Source organism: Trematomus bernacchii, unplaced genomic scaffold, assembly GCF_902827165.1.
Source record: "Trematomus bernacchii unplaced genomic scaffold, fTreBer1.1, whole genome shotgun sequence".
Taxonomy (NCBI): Eukaryota; Metazoa; Chordata; class Actinopteri; order Perciformes; family Nototheniidae; genus Trematomus; species Trematomus bernacchii.
In genome coordinates this window covers 539,974-557,067 of record NW_022987723.1, presented here as the reverse complement: position 1 = coordinate 557,067, position 17,094 = coordinate 539,974, and the positions used below count along the sequence as shown (strand labels likewise).

Genomic DNA, 17,094 nt, shown 5'->3' with positions numbered 1-17,094 from the left:
AGGAATATGCTTAAATTAAAATACAGTCCTTAAAGAAAATGCTACAATCCTCCCGTAATATTAGTTTTAGGATTAGTATTAGGATTACATTATTTTGATTTTTAATGGCACATAAAAAAGAATAGTAATATATACATCTAAACAGAATATGCAAAAGCCTTATTTAAGTCAAGTCAAAGTCAACTTTATCTTTCAGTTTGTGTGTACAGACAGAGAGATCGAAATGCCGTTTCCCACAATCCCGAATACAAAAATACAAATATTTATAAAAATATGTATAAAAATATGTATATCCTATATATACACAATCAACACATTTATACATATTCACATATTAAGACATAAATAAAAGCACAACAATCAATATATATACAAAAACATACATTTAAAACAGAATATGCAAGGGAGGCCATCACTAGGGCTGCACGATTTGGGGAAATAATCTAATTGCAATTTTTCTGACATATTGCGATTCGATTTGTGATATTTGTTTTTAAACGACCCAACGGAAGTTTATTGTAAAATGCGGCCATATCTCCGGCTAGGAAGGTCGTATCAACGCGCTCCCGTCTCTAGCACCCCCGCAGCCCGAGCTGCGAGTGAAAGAACTAAACTTACATGAAACTTCCGTTGGGTTGCTTTAAAGTCAAGCTTCAGTTTCAGATTCACCCTGTCATAGATAACATGTGATGGAGCATTACTAACCTGACTCAGATGCTTTGTTTCACCAAACCATCTAGGAAAGCTCCATTGGAAGCCATTTGGAAAAGTATTTCAAAAATACTTGGCAGGTGATTGGATCAATCCGTCTATCACCTTTGATTGGTGTGGATGACTGACACACAAGAAAAACAAAAATCTATTTGCGATTTGATAATTGCATAATTTAAAATGGATTAATCGTTCAGCCCTAGCCATCACCCTAAAAGCCTTATTGTGGGTCGCCCTGATATTTCAGTCTTTAGAATATGTATGGATCCTGTAGTTAGAGTTTGATACTTTCTTTACTTCCCCCAAGCTCACATTATGTCCCGTGTGTGTTTTAGGTTTGGGATCGAGATGGTGCCGATGGAGCAGGAGGACCAGAGCCAGGAGGAAGGAGACATTCCCCTGATCGAGGGTTTCCAGTGGGAGTCTTTAATGGACGCCCCCGCCTCCAGAAAGCGCTCGTTATCAGAGAGCAGCATCGTCCCCGCATCCACCCACTCCCTGTTCACATCCTTCATCAAAAAGGAGGAGCCGGAACAAAGAGAAGCCGAGGTCACTTCTCCAAATCCTGCGTCCGCCAAAGGGAACAAAGGAGAGGAGGAGCAGGTGGAGGTGGAGCAGATGCTGGGTCAGAGCGAGGAGAAAGCTCAGAAGCAGCCGGAGAAGTTGACCTCGGCCACAGTGAGGGCGCTGCAGAGGTCCGACTCTGTGCTCGGAGACAGCAGCTCGATGGAGGAGCTCTACGACGGACAGGGAACCGGGAAGAGACGGAGAGCAGCCGGGGTGAGAACAGAGAGGAGGGTGAAAGAGGAACGGAGCTTTTATACAACATTCAGGGCAGATAGAAAGAACATGGTATTGCAAACAGCTCAATCTACAGGTCTATCCAGGGCCGTTTCTTCCTATAGGCGGACTATGCAGATGCATAGGGCCCCCGCGGCCACTAGGGGGCCCCCAAGCTGAAAGTTCAGGTTCAGCCTCAATATATTTGGGGAGAATTAAAATTAGCCGTCTTTATTTGTAGACAGCCAAGCCCCCTCCCGTGTTCGGTGAAGCATTATATGCTTAAAAATCAAATGTAGGATATAAACACAACTAAACTGCAATGATAGCAAAGCTGAGGCTTGTGTTTTGGGGGTAATAAAGTCCAAATCATCGTTGGGCTGTCACATTGTTGAGAAAATGCTGCATCTCTTGCATGTATTGACGTAGAGGAGCCTTATTGTTTACCGTTTTAATATAATTGTGTGTAAGTTTCAATTGCTTTGTTTTCGTGAAATTAGCCTGTTTTCCTCTTAAAGTGTAACAGATTGATGCGTCTCATCTGAAAGGCTTCGGAATCCCCCCATTGTAGTTGCAGGGTTTCTACGGTCATTAAAAACCTGGAAAAGTCATGGAAATTCAAAATGCTAATTCCAGGCCCTGGAAAAGTTATGGAAAACAATATTTTTCCCAAAGTTTTGGAAAAGTCATGGAAATGTAACTAAAGTTGCATAAAATATAATTTATATTTTAGCTAATCGCCTAAATAGTAATACTATAATGATAATAAATACTGTATTGTATAGTAATGAAACGTAAAATGGCATTTAACTGACGAGGTATTTTGCTGGTGAGAGATTTTAGTTGCTTTAGCCTGTAGAAGCTAGTAAGCCTATTTGATTTGTTTTAGATAGGCACAACATGTTTCATATGCAGACCTTATTTTCCTGTTCCATGTGGTACCGCTGAGAAAGAGTAATTTTTTTGGTCATGGAAAATTAGGTAAAGGTCATGGAGAAGTCATTGAAAATCATTGGTGAAAAAGTGTATGAACCCTGTAGTTAAAAAAAAAAATGTAAAAACTAGGGCCCCCAAAAAGCTAGAAACGGCCCTGTCTATCAGGTGAACTACATGAATGGAGAAGAGAGGAAGAGCAGCCGGGGTGAGAACAGGAAGAGGGTCAAATAGGAACTGATGTTTTATACAGAAAAGTCTGTTTACTAATGTGTGACAGAAGTTGTTTCTGGAGTAGGGCTATTGCAAAAAATACTGACATTGCAAAAAGATTTCATACCATTTCTCTGATGTGAAAATAGAGGAAATAGCCATTAAACATTTGGGACGGATAGACAGAAATTAGTATTGCAAACAGCTAAATCTAGAGGTCTATCGGGTGAACTACATGAATACAAAGGACTGCTGATCTTTAAACATGGAAAAAGGACTAAAATGTCTATAAAAATGACATTCTTCAAATTTCCTCTTGAACCGAGGGTGAAAGAGGAACTGATGTTTTATACAGCAAAGTCTGTTTACAAATGTGTGACAGAAGTTGTTTCTGGAGTAGGGCTATTGGAAAAAAACTAACATTGCAAAAAGGTTTTCTTATTTGATTTGATTTATTTCGAACGTGTAATACAATAATAAAAAAATAATAATGAAATGAAACAAGAGAATTATGATTCTGGTCAGGCTCCTCAGGATGGAGTGAAGGTGTGCGTGCAATATACCGGCGGGCCAGATCTAATAGTAATTAGAAATTATCCTGCGGGCCGAAATTAAATCCACCAAGGGCCTGATTTGGCCCCCGGGCCTTGAGTTTGACACATGTTCGTTATCTCTGCTTTAAGCCTACACTGAATATGTTACAGGACTTCAGTGTTCATTCTAATGAAATATGTCCTTCCTTGCAGGACGTCCCGAGTGCAGAGACGTCTTGTTTGGAACACAATAGCAAAAGGAGGAAAGTCAAATCCAAAAAAGGTCAGTATCTATGAGTTCTCCTGCAATAATTAATGTCATGCATATGGACTGCTGATTCAAGGAAGTACATTTATGCTAGAATGTCGGAAAATGCTGCTCTTTAGCCCAAAGAGAATTTCTGCTTTGCTTTATTTTATATCAAATAATATTGTATCTTTGACTGACATAACATGAACTTTAAAGACATCCCCTTGGACTTTGAGAAACTGGGACAGACATTTTTCACTATTTTCCAACGTGTACTGTTTGTTTTTGTCCCTGCTTGTGCAATCAGATGATTTTGGTTGAATTGACTCTGAGTTAGAGGGAGATAATGAAGTATATTTATGTTGTTTCTTCACAGAGCGTCTGCAGATCGACCAGCTGCTGGCTGTCTCTCTGCGTGAGGAGGAGCTGTCTCACTCGCTGCAAACGGTCGACTCCAGTCTGATCCAAGCTCGAGCTGCTCTGGAGGCGGCGTACCTGGAGGTGCAGCGGCTGATGGTGGTCAAACAGCAGGTACAGAACACTAAAACTTCTAAGTTTAGGACGTGATGAAAATGTTGATGACATCAAATATTATTTCAGACATTTAAAGCGGTCGCTACAGCCCCGAAAACCAAGATTATACATGTGACCTTAAATGATTGTGTGTGTAACTTATACTGGATGATAGTGATAATATTTGGTTTATGCATTTATCATATTAAAGGTCACCTATTATGCAAAATCCACTTGTTCATGTCTTTTCTACATCACCATGTGTCCCCTCTTCTTCATGTCTCTTCTACATCAACATGTGTCCCCTCTTCTTCATGTCTCTTCTACATCAACATGTGTCCCCTCTTCTTCATGTCTCCTCTACATCAACATGTGTCCCCTCTTCTTCATGTCTCTTCTACATCAACATGTGTCCCCTCTTCTTCATGTCTCTTCTACATCAACATGTGTCCCCTCTTCTTCATGTCTCCTCTACATCAACATGTGTCCCCACTTCTTCATGTCTCTTCTACATCAACATGTGTCCCCTCTTCTTCATGTCTCTTCTACATCAACATGTGTCCCCTCTGTGTAAAGAGACTCTGAAAGTTTCAGGAACAAAGATTCTCTCTCTTTTTGTCCTGATCCATTTATATAAAAACCTGTCTGAAAATGAGCTGATCAGATTTTGGCCACTTTATGATGTCATAACGATGTTTTGGCTTCTGTAACCATTAGCCAATCAGCAACCAAGGTAACCCCACCCCCCCCCACCTTATCACCTGAATCTCCTCCTAGAGCACCAATAGGCGCTTTCACACCGGAGTACTTTTCCCAGTATAGTTCAGAAAATGTGCGTTCACACCAAAAGAAATCCGGAACTAGAACTTAGTTCACGAGAACCTTTCCACCCCCTTTTCAGTCCCTGCTAGAGAGCAGGGACTTTCCTGGGAGAAAAAGGTTCCCATTTCTGATTGGCTGGGCGGATTGCAAACCACGCCCCGTAAAACTCCCAAAAAGTTTTGTGAAGCCACCATTTTATTTTCCTCGCATTAGCATTATTAGCATTAGCCCAGCGCACAAACGCAGAGAGACTAACTTATGGCAACACAAAAGAAAACATGGGAGCGGCAGAAGTGATGAGGAGGTGTCGGCGTTCTGGCGATTTACTCGGAAGGCTTCAGTAGAAGCTGCTGGGAGTCCCAGCAGCTTCTACTGAAGCCAGTCCCCAACTCCGGGGACTTCCGGCCGGGGACTCCGGGTGGCAGTATACGCCGTGAAGTTGTTTGCGGCCTGCCAGTAAACCCAAAGCAGAAGAAGAAGAAGTGACGTCAGCGGCTTCATTTGCCTAACCCTCCCTCAGGGATTTATTCCGGTGTGAACGCGATCTGCTCTTTAGTTCATCAGAACTCTTTAGTTAATCAGAACTAAAGAGTTCTGATTGACTAAGTTCTCATGAACTAAATACGGCAAAGTACTTGGTGTGAAAGCGCAAAAAATAGTTATTTTTAACCAAATATCTCTCAGAGGGGCGTGGGGAGGGGCTCCTTATTTTCATCTAAAGTAACAGACAGAGAATCAGCACTTTGGAAACAGGGCTGAAACAGAGGGGATTATGGGATGCTGCAATGATCCGTTTGGTGTTTCAGCCAATCAGAGACAGGCTCTGTATATATCTGAGACCTGTGATATATTGATGAAAAACAGTATAATAGGGGACCTTTAAGTTGAGGCTTTTAAGCCCCTTTCTTTTTTGCTTGCTTTAATGATCACCTACCCACTTACAAGCAACAATACTCTCTTTCTGATGACTGTCATTTTATATTTCCCCCCAGATGAGTGGAGAGATGAGCACTCTGAGAAACAAACGCATCGAGTTACTCAAAGGGATGCAAGGTAAGGACAATGTCTCTGAAATAAGAGAGGGGTCGGTATATGCTGTTGTGAAGGAAACATATTTTATCCCGGACTATCGTTGCGGTTTCAAATGCGTAGTTAACGTTGTAAATTGCACCAAAAAGTTTGCTTATGTGAAGTATGCCAACAACAACAACAACAACAACAAACTTAAACTGATTTATTTTGTGTTTTTTTTTGTACAGGTAGCTTAGAGGAAGCCCCTATGGTGAAGCTAAAAGACGAAAGGCTGGGTTCGGTAGAAGCTTATCCACAGATTCTCCCTTCCTCCCTCCCTTCCTCCCTCCTCCCTTCCTCCCTCAGCCCAGATCCTCCTGCAGACCTCCCCTCTCTCCCCTCCCCCCCCTCCTCCAGCCTCACCTTCACACCGCTCATCGTCAAACAGGAGCCAAAGTCTCCGATCCACGTCAGCTCGGAGACAGACCACGTGGAGAATAAAACCTCCTTCGCTCACAGCACCACTCCTGAGCTGCGTGCACCCCCCCCTCCTGCAGCCTCATCACCAGGTAACAGCACACAGAACATTTTTTTTTTTAAACTTATGTTTTCTTTGAACATTATAAGAACAAACGTACAAAATTGCAACATTTACATACTTTATGTCTTACAATCTTGCTGCATCGAAAATGAGACAATACTAGGACTGGTCACCGTGCAATAATTGACAAGATCAAAATACTAAATACAGGAGCAGACAAAAAGAAATGGAAGAAAAAACAACAAGAAAACATGCATGCATAGTCATAAATAATAACAATTAAAAGTCCCATGTCATGCTCTTCTGGTTATTACCCGTCCCCTTGTGTGTTATGCAGGTTTTTCTGCATGTGAACGGTCTGCAGAGTCACAAACCCTCAAAGTACACCCTGTAGTGAGTAAAACTCTAACACAGAAAAGACCTGTCTATGCTGCCCCAGAACGCCTCGTTGGACATTTCTCTTTTTCCATTTTTTTCTTCCGGGAACCAAGTGACGTAACGACGACCCCTCCGTGGATTGGTCCAAATTGACCAATCCAGGGACTTCCTCACACACACACACACACACACACTCAATCTTTTCTCAGCTGCTGCTCCGCCGATTTCTCCTCCCTGAGACGGCGGGACGCGGCGAGGCTGTGAGTCGGTGTGTGAGCACACACACAAACTCTCAGCCAGGCTGCGGGTGTGTGTGTGTGTTCGGGCTGGGTTTCGCTGTGTCTCGCTGTGTCTCGCTGTGTCTCGCAGACGGCCACTGGTCTCATAGGGAGGGGGGGGGCAGGAGCTCCAACAAGCCGTGTAGGACAGAGAGTGAATACACATACTATACAGAGATGCTGTATGAGAAACCAATGTGAGTTTAGAACATTGCACAATATAAATCTATTCTAGTAGACCTCAACAATGGAAATATGATCAGTAGAAATGGCCATGACATGGGACCTTTAAGGGGAGAAAAGAATAAACAAATGAATCCAGATAACATGCTAAGTTTAAGGGACTTGACTTTGATCATATTGTATGATATCGAGACTGTTTTAATGCAAAATAGGACTGTTTGTATCAATTATATGTTCAAATAAATAGCAATGTCCTGGTAAAAGGCAGATTAAAGACATGGTGTGCAGTGTTCTGATTCCCTTGCATCTGAATCTCTTGCAGATCACACCCCTAACTTCCAGCTGTCCCCTGAGCGTTACTCGACGAACACAGACCAGAACTGGGAGATCTTCAACGACCCTGCAGACTCTAAAGAGAGCTTATCAGAGCTGGCGGAGACGATGGAGCGAGCCACACAGGCAACGAGAAGCTGCCTCGACTCCAAAGCTTCCATCAAGCTGCTCTCCGTCAGCAGGCGGAGCTCAGAGGTCGGCAGCGTCGCTGATTCTGCAGCTTCTTCACACACCTTCGAACCTCCCTCAGCTGTTCATCTGCCCACCTCTCCTCCTGAGCTGAGGAGCGGGAAGCGGGTGAGGAAGCTGAAGAAGAGGAAGGTGTTGAAGAAGGCCGGGGGCACGGAGCAGGCGGAGAGCAGCGACACGGAGCTGGACGGAGAAACGATGAAACCTCGATGGCTCCGACCCAGAAGGAGAACCAGCGGAGGATCTCCTGTCAGCACCTCAACGCCTCCTTCAGAGGAGAGAGACGTGAACATGGAGGCCGTTAAAGGGAAGAAGGAAGACTCCGAGACACACAAGTACAAGGTGGCGATTCCCCCTGCTGAGGAGGAGGAGATGGAGGTGACTGAAGCCTGTCTGCAGCCCCACATCGCCTGCAACGAGGTCACCTCAACCAGCGACATGGACGTGTGCAGATCCTCCGAGAGGTGAGAGACTTCTGTACTCTGGGGAGAAGACTTTGGAAATCGAGTTCAATTTACTTCCATGGTCTGTTTTTTAACCATATCATAGTTGTACGACAGTGTTTAGGGACATATGGAGTCATATTCAGGGAGAAAACTGAGCATTTCCAAGACTGAAGTTGTAAAATCAAAAGGAAAAACATGGTTAATTGAAGTGAAACATTTTGAGGAAAAAAATCTCCAAAGTTTGTGATATTTTTCCTCTTAATTCTTCACTTTAATCCAATTAACCACGTTTTTTCCCCCTAATTTTACAAGTCATACATTTATGAGAAAGAGAGAAACATTTCTAACATTAATCTCTAAGAATATCTCAGGAAAAACTTGATTGCTTCTTTGACATTAAAGCCAGAAAATGTATGAAGTGTTTTCGGAGATTTAAGTCAAAAATTCACACGAGAAAAACTGAAATTCTACACCAGAGACATGGAGGTGTGCAGATCCTCCGAGAGGTGAGAGGCTCCGTACTTTGGGGATAGGTCTTTGGAAACTTCAGTTCAATTTACTTCCACGGTCTTATCATAGTTTTATGACAGTGTATTAGGAGCATGGGGAGTCATATTCAGAGAAAAAACAGAACATTTCCAAGACTTAAGTTGTAAAATTTGAAAAAAAACTTGGGATAATCAGAGTAAAATGAAACATTAAGCGGAACAAATATCACACACAGAGATTTTCAAGTCATACATTTATGAGAAGGATAGAAACATTTGTAACATGAATCTCAAAGAATATCACAGGAAAAACTTGATTACTTCTTTGACATTAAAGCCAGAAAATGTATGAAATGTTCTCTGAGATTTAAGTCAAAAATTCACACGAGAAAACACTGAAATTCTTCAAGATTTGGGGACAAGACTTTGGAAAACTTCAGTTCAATTTACTTCCACGCTATCATAGTTGTACGACAGTTTATTAGGGACATATGGAGACATTCAGAGAAAACAGCACATAGAAGTCCCCAACATCAAAGCCATGAATGAATGAATGCATAGAGTAGAATCTGAAATATATAATATGTCTATGTTTTCATTATATTAACAAACTGAAATGTTCTCCCCACAGTGACATGCCGTTTCCCATCTTAACGCCCAAGATGTCGTTGATCTTCTCAGGTACGTTTCCCTCTGGAGAGTTTTTCATGTTATACAGGTCGGGTTATGCTTCAACAAAAACAGTTTAATCATATTAATACATTATGAAATCATGCAGGGAGGTAACATGCCCTAAGTTCTGTCACTTAAGGCCTTCATTTATCACAAAAAGTGATATGTGATGCTTTCTTGACAAAAAGGGAGCAAACGGTTCCCCAGTCTTTTTGAAGTTTGAATAAACAACCAGACATAAATGTGAGCTCCAGGATTAGACATGTCTTCCTCCTCGTCGGTTAAAATAGATCCTCCGAGCGCCCAAATTACTTTTTATGGGCAAGTTATTCATAGAGCTGTTAGAGACGTGTGATTAGACCGACTTTCTGAGAATGTGGATATTTATTCTGAGGCGAACTGATCGCCCCGTGTACCGAGTATTTAAACGTTTATACAGAGAAACACACACAAGTTATACTTAGAGGGGATTGGTAGGAAATGTATTAAATGTAAAGTTGTTAAATCGGGTAGTTTGATGACCAGAATCAGAATTGGTTTTATCACCAAGTACGTTAACACATACGAGGAATTTGCTTTGGTACAAATGGTGCGTTCAAAGACACAGAGAGAAGAATACGTAGCAAAAAATACTGTTGGGGAATAATTTGCTTAGGTATTCAACCTTTGACACAGTTCCTCATTTTCTCCCTTCACTGCCTCATTTCCCACGGCATAGGTCTACGGCCTTGGGTATTGCTGCTATCTCTCTTAAGGAGGGGCAGCTTGGGCGCATTGTTGTTGCCAGCTTATGACCGAGCACAAGCCGCCATGAGGTAGTTTACTGTTCAGGGACGTAGGTTCCCTGGCGCACATTCTTTTCACAGCTCTAGTTAGATTCAGGGTCCATATTTGTTTAGTCTCGCTGATAAAGAATGTTGATTATTACACTCCAACTAGTTAAAACCTCGAGCTACAGAAGAGTTCTTTAGAATTGATTGTGGCATCTCAACCGTGTGGTCAACTCGTGGCCCGTGACATGTCTTGTGAATTCTCCGGCCGAAGCTCCAAATAAACCGTCAGTGTTTGCCATCAAAGCTCCAGCTCTCCTCGTGTCTCTCTCTGAGTCTCCCATTGCTTCAGAAGTTTCCCCCACAACTATTGTATTCACACAAAATGTAAATATGTGAGAAACTACGAGTGAGAGTGCAATAAAATATAATAAAATATGACAAATGCACTGATACAAACACTATCTGTATATTTTTGTGGTTTTCTGTTATTAAGTGCTTATCTTCCCCTAAATTAAAATAGTATTCAGTATATCCAGTGTATACTTGATTTGTTTTAAGGTTTAACTTTTAGGAACATCTAGTTCTTTCCATGTAGGTGAGCATGTATTTGTAGCTGCCAATCCCGTGACTCAAAGAATATATATTAGTCATTTAAGCTTTTAAGATAATATGTTATTCATGGTATTAAGGGAAATTGATGATAATAGTAATACATTTGATTTAAGGGCCTCTTTCACGACACCCAAGGACACCATACAATTTAATAAATACCATATTATAAGAGGGTAAAGCAACATGTTAAAAACAAACAAGCAATCAAAGCAGACACAAGCTAAATTACATTAAAACAAAATACTCTTCACTTTGTGCTCATGTATGTATTTCGTTGTTATTCTCAGATGCGTCCTCGGACCACGGTGAGGATGATTCGCCCACTGAAGGTGCATTCGAGGGCCATCAGGAAGCTGTGAACGCGGTGCAGATCTTCGAAGGGCTGCTGTACACCTGCTCCGGAGACCGCACCGTCAGAGCCTTCAACCTCAGGGTGGGTCACACAACGCTGTTTAATCCTACTGTCTGTGAACGCAACCACAGAGAAGAGTTTCAGGGTTTTACTGAACAGTTGAAATCTGTTTTTGAAACGTTTTTGAATGTTGCACAGCTGCTTTCCTTTTGTTGGTACTGGTAATGCTAAAGTGCAAGTGACGAACAACCCAACAAAATATAATTTAGTTTTGTACTGTTAGTAGAATCTCCAGAGTGATATTAACGCACAATTCAACATTCATTATGAAAAGAGAGCGGTAATAGTTTCCAAAACTCACAACATTCTGTTTCGTCTTTCACAAATAGAATAAAATAAGACTTCCTTATTGTGTCTGATAATTCATCTTTCAAAACCAGAGTGTTGCTTCTTAAAATACGACAACAGACATTCAAAGTTAAATTAGAAAACCATAAGAGAAACATTTTATTTATTTATCTTAAAGTGCACCTATCATGCTATTTTTAGGCAATAGCATAGGTCTCAGATATATAAAAATATATCAAAAACATGTCTATGAAGTGTTTTGCTCAAAATACCAAACAGATCACCCATTCTAGCCATGCCTCATATCCAGGTGTGCACATAACTTTTTGAGTGAGTTACTCAGATGAGTACCAGGAGACAGCGTTTGGTACTCACCCCACATGAAGCGTGGTGTTAATAAGTGCAGTCTTCCTCACTGTCCTCCTCAGTGTCTCCTTCACTGTCCTCTATTTACACTTCTTGCATGCTAGATGATGAAGATGATGAAGATGCACCTCCCTGTCTCTTTGTAAGCCTCCGATTTGCTTTCTCCAAAACTTGTTGCCAAAACTGTGAAATCCTTGCATTTCCTGAGGCCAAGTTGAAGGATCAAATACTAAGAAATTATCACATGACTTGAAGAAGTCATATCTGATTTCAGAGGTGGGAAGTAACAAAGTACACTTATTCAAGTACTGTACTTAGGTACAATTTAAGATACTTGTAGTTTACTTGAGTATTTCTATTTTATGCTACTTTGTACTTCTACTCCACTACAGTTCAGAGGTAAATCATGTACTTTTCTTCCACTACATTTATTTAATACCTTTAGTTACTTTACAGATGTGGATGAATGATGTGAAATATAATCAAGTGTTAAATCAGACTTTAGTTCCACCTGGAGTAAATCCACAAGCTACCCTGCAGTATACAAAGTTATTCAAACAAATTTTTAAACACTTTAATGATCAATAATTATAAAACATATCATATACATTATTATGAAATGGACCAATCTGCAAAATGACTACTTTTACTGTCGCTACTTTAACTAGATTTTGATGATAATACTTTTCTAATTTTACTTGAGTAACACTTCTTCCACCTCTGTCTGATTTCAAACTCTTCCATTAACAGCCTGAGTAAGTTTGCAGCTGTGTGTTTTACTCCACTTTGTTGTAAATAAAACTGCAGCAGCTTGACCACAGAGCGTGAACGTTGTGATCAGCTGATTTTGCGCAGTTCTCCAGTGTGTGCGCGGGGCACAGAATGTGCACAGGGGAGTCTCCCACCGCAGCCAGTTGACGTAGTTTTGGTACAATTCTGTTGTACACACCGACGTTAACAGCAGCTCCGTCTGTGCACACGGCGACCAACTCTGTCGTCCAGTGATCTAAGCCTCTGCCTCCTGTGAAGCTTCACAGGTCCGTCGGTTATGTCCTGCGCGGCACGGCCAGCACCCAGTTCAATCAGTCATAGAAAGTCTGAAGATTTTAGCAGGGAGCGAAACGGCAAAGTGGCTGCTTAATGTCTTTGTTTTTTTTGGACATGTCTAATAATTTACTCCACTGAGTGTTGACAAGAAACATGTGTAGGCGAAATATGTGTTTTGTTTTGATGACCTATCAGGTACGCAAAGGCGCTTTGTGACACAAGTGACGTTACGCATTTCAGATTGTTGCCGCGCATGCGTACCTGCGTACCAGTTATGTGCACCCCTGCTCATATCCCTCTATTTCACTTCCTGTGTCAAAAGTGATGATTTGGGGTATAAAGCTTTACAAAATAAAAAGGAGGGGTCTGAGCTCATGTGGGACCCGGCAGCTACTGTCTAAACTAAATACTGCCGTGATGAAACGCCATATCATGGATTATCAAGGATTATTTCTGAAACAGTATGGAGCTCAAAGGCTTTCTCTCTTGCCGGTTATACCACAAGGTGAGTTCCTTTTTATTTCCTGCTTCTTCACACACATGCTCTCCAGTACAGGTTAGCTCTGAGTGTTAGCGATGCTAATGTAAACACCGACCATATTACGTCCAAAACAGTCGGGCATTGTTTCTGATAGCGACGTTTCTGATAGGGCCGTGGGTCCACATTTCAGATATTACGTCATATCAGACACAAATCTGGATCAGCTCCGTTGTAGCCCCGTTTTTAGAGATTTGGGTACGGAGGAAAAGAGAGAGGGTTTTATTTTCTGACGCTGCGTGAGTTCCCCGACACACCGGGGACACATGTTTATGTATAAAAGACATCAAAAAGTGCATTTTGCATGGTAGGTCCCCTTTAAATGTTTTAGTTTGTTTTGGATCACATTTAAACTTCAGTGTACGTATACATATGTAGTTAAATAGTTTTACAGAGTGGTCCGTCTTTTTTCTTTTTCTTAACAAAACAACAACAATAAGCACACAAGAACACGGGGTGTTTTCTTTTCAATATAAAACATTGACAGTATAGATCCTTAAATAAAAGATTCAAACAGTTCAACAAAAGAAGGGCGTAATGTACACTTTCCATTTCTCCCAAATGTTCTCAGATGGAAGTTCCTGGAGCCTCATAGAGAAGGTTATTCTTTCCATTGCAAAGATTTCATAAATGATATCGTACCAATCATCTATAGATGGGCTGTTTGGTTTGAGCCATTTCTTTGTGATTGCTTTCCTCGCAGCTACACTCAACATCCCAAATAAGTATTTTGTTTTAGAGAAACTTTTTATATTGAAAACATGTCTAATTTCTGGTTCTCCCTGTGTTTTGCAGAGTCGTAAGTGTGTGGGAGTGTTTGAGGGTCACAGCTCCAAGGTGAGCTGCCTGCTGGTCTCTGCAGCTCCGACCCTCTACCGTCGCCTCTACTCCGGGTCCAGTGACCAGACCATCTGCTGCTACAACCTGAAGGTGAACACACACGTAACTTTGTCCCTCGTACTCCAATAATCAACCAAATGTTCTCTGATTGATATGGTTGGTTGAATGAACTACAAAGATGAAGGTATTTGTAGGTGAAATATGAATGAATGATAGTCGAGAAGAAGAAACTCACCTATGAGCTCCAAAGTCACACATTTTCAGATTTCTTTGTGACCTTAGTTTTTTAGAGAATGTAGGAAATTAAAGATTGAAATCATACAATTGTGAAAAAAATGATAATCTTTTATTATAGGCACCATATATGTTGTACTGTACTCACCTTAAAGCACATCGATCCTGTTATTGTTTTAAGTGAATTTCCTTTTCCTGGTCCTCAGACGCGGGAGTTGGAGCAGCAGTTCCCTCTCTCAGACCGAGTCCTCTGCCTCCACAGTCGATGGAAAACGCTGTACGCCGGTCTGGCAAACGGCACCGTGGTGACCTTTAAGCTCAAGGTGAGAGACAGTGCAATATAAAAACAGGTAGTTGCAGAAAAAATAAATAAATGTCATGACTTATTTTTAAGTGGTGGCGATAAACATCGGAAACTGAGACTGAAATGTTATTCTGTAGTAACGTTTTTTATTGTTATACATTGAAAAGAATTGTAATACCAAGCGGTAACTTAAGTTAAATCGATGAAGACTTCATATGAACCGTCACAGAACAATGGTTGTTTTCTACTTGATGCATGTCAGAAAATGCATTTAGCTAGCTTTGGTTGAAACATGACCCAGCCCCTAACTAACTAACTAACTAACTAATCTTGTTGTTGTTTGTTCAGACCAATAAGCAGATGGATGTGTTTGAGTGCCACGGTCCTCGGGGGGTGAGCTGCATGGCCTCCTCTCAGGAAGGAGCGAGGAGGATCCTATTGGTCGGATCCTACGACAACACCATCAGCGTGAGGGACGCTAAGAGCGGCCTCCTGCTGAGAACTCTGGAGGGCCACACCAAGACCGTGCTCTGCATGAAGGTAAGACTCTAACCAGGGCCAAGTGGATCATATCATAGTCTCAATATCAATCATCCTTCAAACAAGCCCTCAAACCCTCCTCTTCAGACTTGCCTTACCCCTTTCTTCACATAATTACTCGCCAGTTCTTAATGCTTTCTGTTCTGTATTTTTTCTCTTCTAACTCCTCCTTGCCTCTCTCTCTCAGGTGGTGAATGATCTGGTGTTCAGTGGATCCAGTGATCAGTGTGTCTACGCTCACAACATCCATGTGAGTCATCAATAATGTGTGTAAGAGAAGTGATTTGCAGAATGCATTTGAGTATTAATGACGGTTCATTCCCTGCAGACTGGAGAGCTGGTGCGGGTGTATAAGGGTCACAGTCACGCTGTTACCGTGGTGTCCGTCCTCGGGAAGGTGATGGTGACCGCCTGTCTGGACAAACTGGTCCGAGTCTACGATCTGCAGGTCTGCACCCTCAACACATCACTCTAGAAATCACATTATTTGTCTTTAAAATACTCTCTGAATGTACTCTTTAACCTGTGTTTCTGTCACAGTCTCACGAGCAGCTGCAGGTTTACGGAGGACACAAGGACATGGTGATGTGTATGTCTATCCACAAGAACATGGTGAGTATCCCTTTAGCTATATGCAAGGTAAACTGGGGAATTAAACATGGATCTAAGTATTAAATAAACTCCTTAGACACCCTTAACCCTGCTTCTAATTCATGTATTTAATTGGCTCTTTAAATGAGACGTGACATAGAATGTATGACATGCCGATTGGGTCATTATTGTGGGAGTGAATGTAACCATTGTAAATCAAAGAAAACCTAAAAAGACAATCTCCGTAACTTAATAAAAACATGAGACACTACATACTGATATACACCTGAACATCAGCAGGAGAGGACTCTTTAAAGTAGAGACACTACATACTGATATACACCTGAACATTAGCAGGAGAGGACTCTTTAAAGTAGAGACACTACATTCTGATATACACCTGAACATCAGCAGGAGAGGACTCTTTAAAGTAGAGACACTACATACTGATATACACCTGAACATCAGCAGGAGAGGACTCTTTAAAGTAGAGACACTACATACTGATATACACCTGAACATTAGCAGGAGAGGACTCTTTAAAGTAGAGACACTACATTCTGATATACACCCTGAACATCAGCAGGAGAGGACTCTTTAAAGTAGAGACACTACATACTGATATACACCTGAACATCAGCAGGAGAGGACTCTTTAAAGTAGAGACACTACATACTGATATACACCTGAACATCAGCAGGAGAGGACTCTTTAAAGTAGAGACACTACATACTGATATACACCTGAACATCAGCAGGAGAGGACTCTTTAAAGTAGAGACACTACATACTGATATACACCTGAACATCAGCAGGAGAGGACTCTTTAAAGTAGAGACACTACATACTGATATACACCTGAACATCAGCAGGAGAGGACTCTTTAAAGTAGAGACCACTGCATACTGATATACACCTGAACATCAGCAGGAGAGGACTCTTTAAAGTAGAGACACTACATACTGATATACACCTGAAACATCAGCAGGAGAGGACTCTTTAAAGTAGAGACACTACATACTGATATACACCTGAACATCAGTAGGAGAGGACTCTTTAAAGTAGGAGACACTACCATACTGATATACACCTGAACATCAGCAGGAGAGGACTCTTTAAAGTAGAGACACTACATACTGAATACACCCCTGAACATCAGCAGGAGAGGACTCTTTAAAGTAGAGACTCTACATACTGATATACACCTGCACATCAGCAGGAGAGGACTCTTTTAAAGTAGAGACCACTACATACTGATATACACCTGAACATCAGC

The 17,094-nt window shown here is 41.5% G+C and overlaps 1 protein-coding gene across 1 annotated transcript in view; it reads left to right on the top strand.

Moving 5' to 3' along the window:
* Window positions 1-17,094, top strand: part of znf106a (zinc finger protein 106a) — a 33,753-nt gene that overhangs the window by 12,461 nt on the left and 4,198 nt on the right. The window contains exons 6-19 of the mRNA XM_034144403.1: window positions 1,047-1,491; window positions 3,384-3,453; window positions 3,797-3,951; window positions 5,748-5,808; window positions 6,015-6,335; window positions 7,469-8,132; window positions 9,234-9,283; window positions 10,947-11,092; window positions 14,106-14,240; window positions 14,591-14,707; window positions 15,037-15,228; window positions 15,416-15,478; window positions 15,557-15,676; window positions 15,769-15,840. Coding sequence (XP_034000294.1) covers window positions 1,047-1,491; window positions 3,384-3,453; window positions 3,797-3,951; window positions 5,748-5,808; window positions 6,015-6,335; window positions 7,469-8,132; window positions 9,234-9,283; window positions 10,947-11,092; window positions 14,106-14,240; window positions 14,591-14,707; window positions 15,037-15,228; window positions 15,416-15,478; window positions 15,557-15,676; window positions 15,769-15,840 — 2,611 coding nt within the window. The remainder of the gene's footprint in view (window positions 1-1,046; window positions 1,492-3,383; window positions 3,454-3,796; window positions 3,952-5,747; window positions 5,809-6,014; window positions 6,336-7,468; window positions 8,133-9,233; window positions 9,284-10,946; window positions 11,093-14,105; window positions 14,241-14,590; window positions 14,708-15,036; window positions 15,229-15,415; window positions 15,479-15,556; window positions 15,677-15,768; window positions 15,841-17,094) is intronic.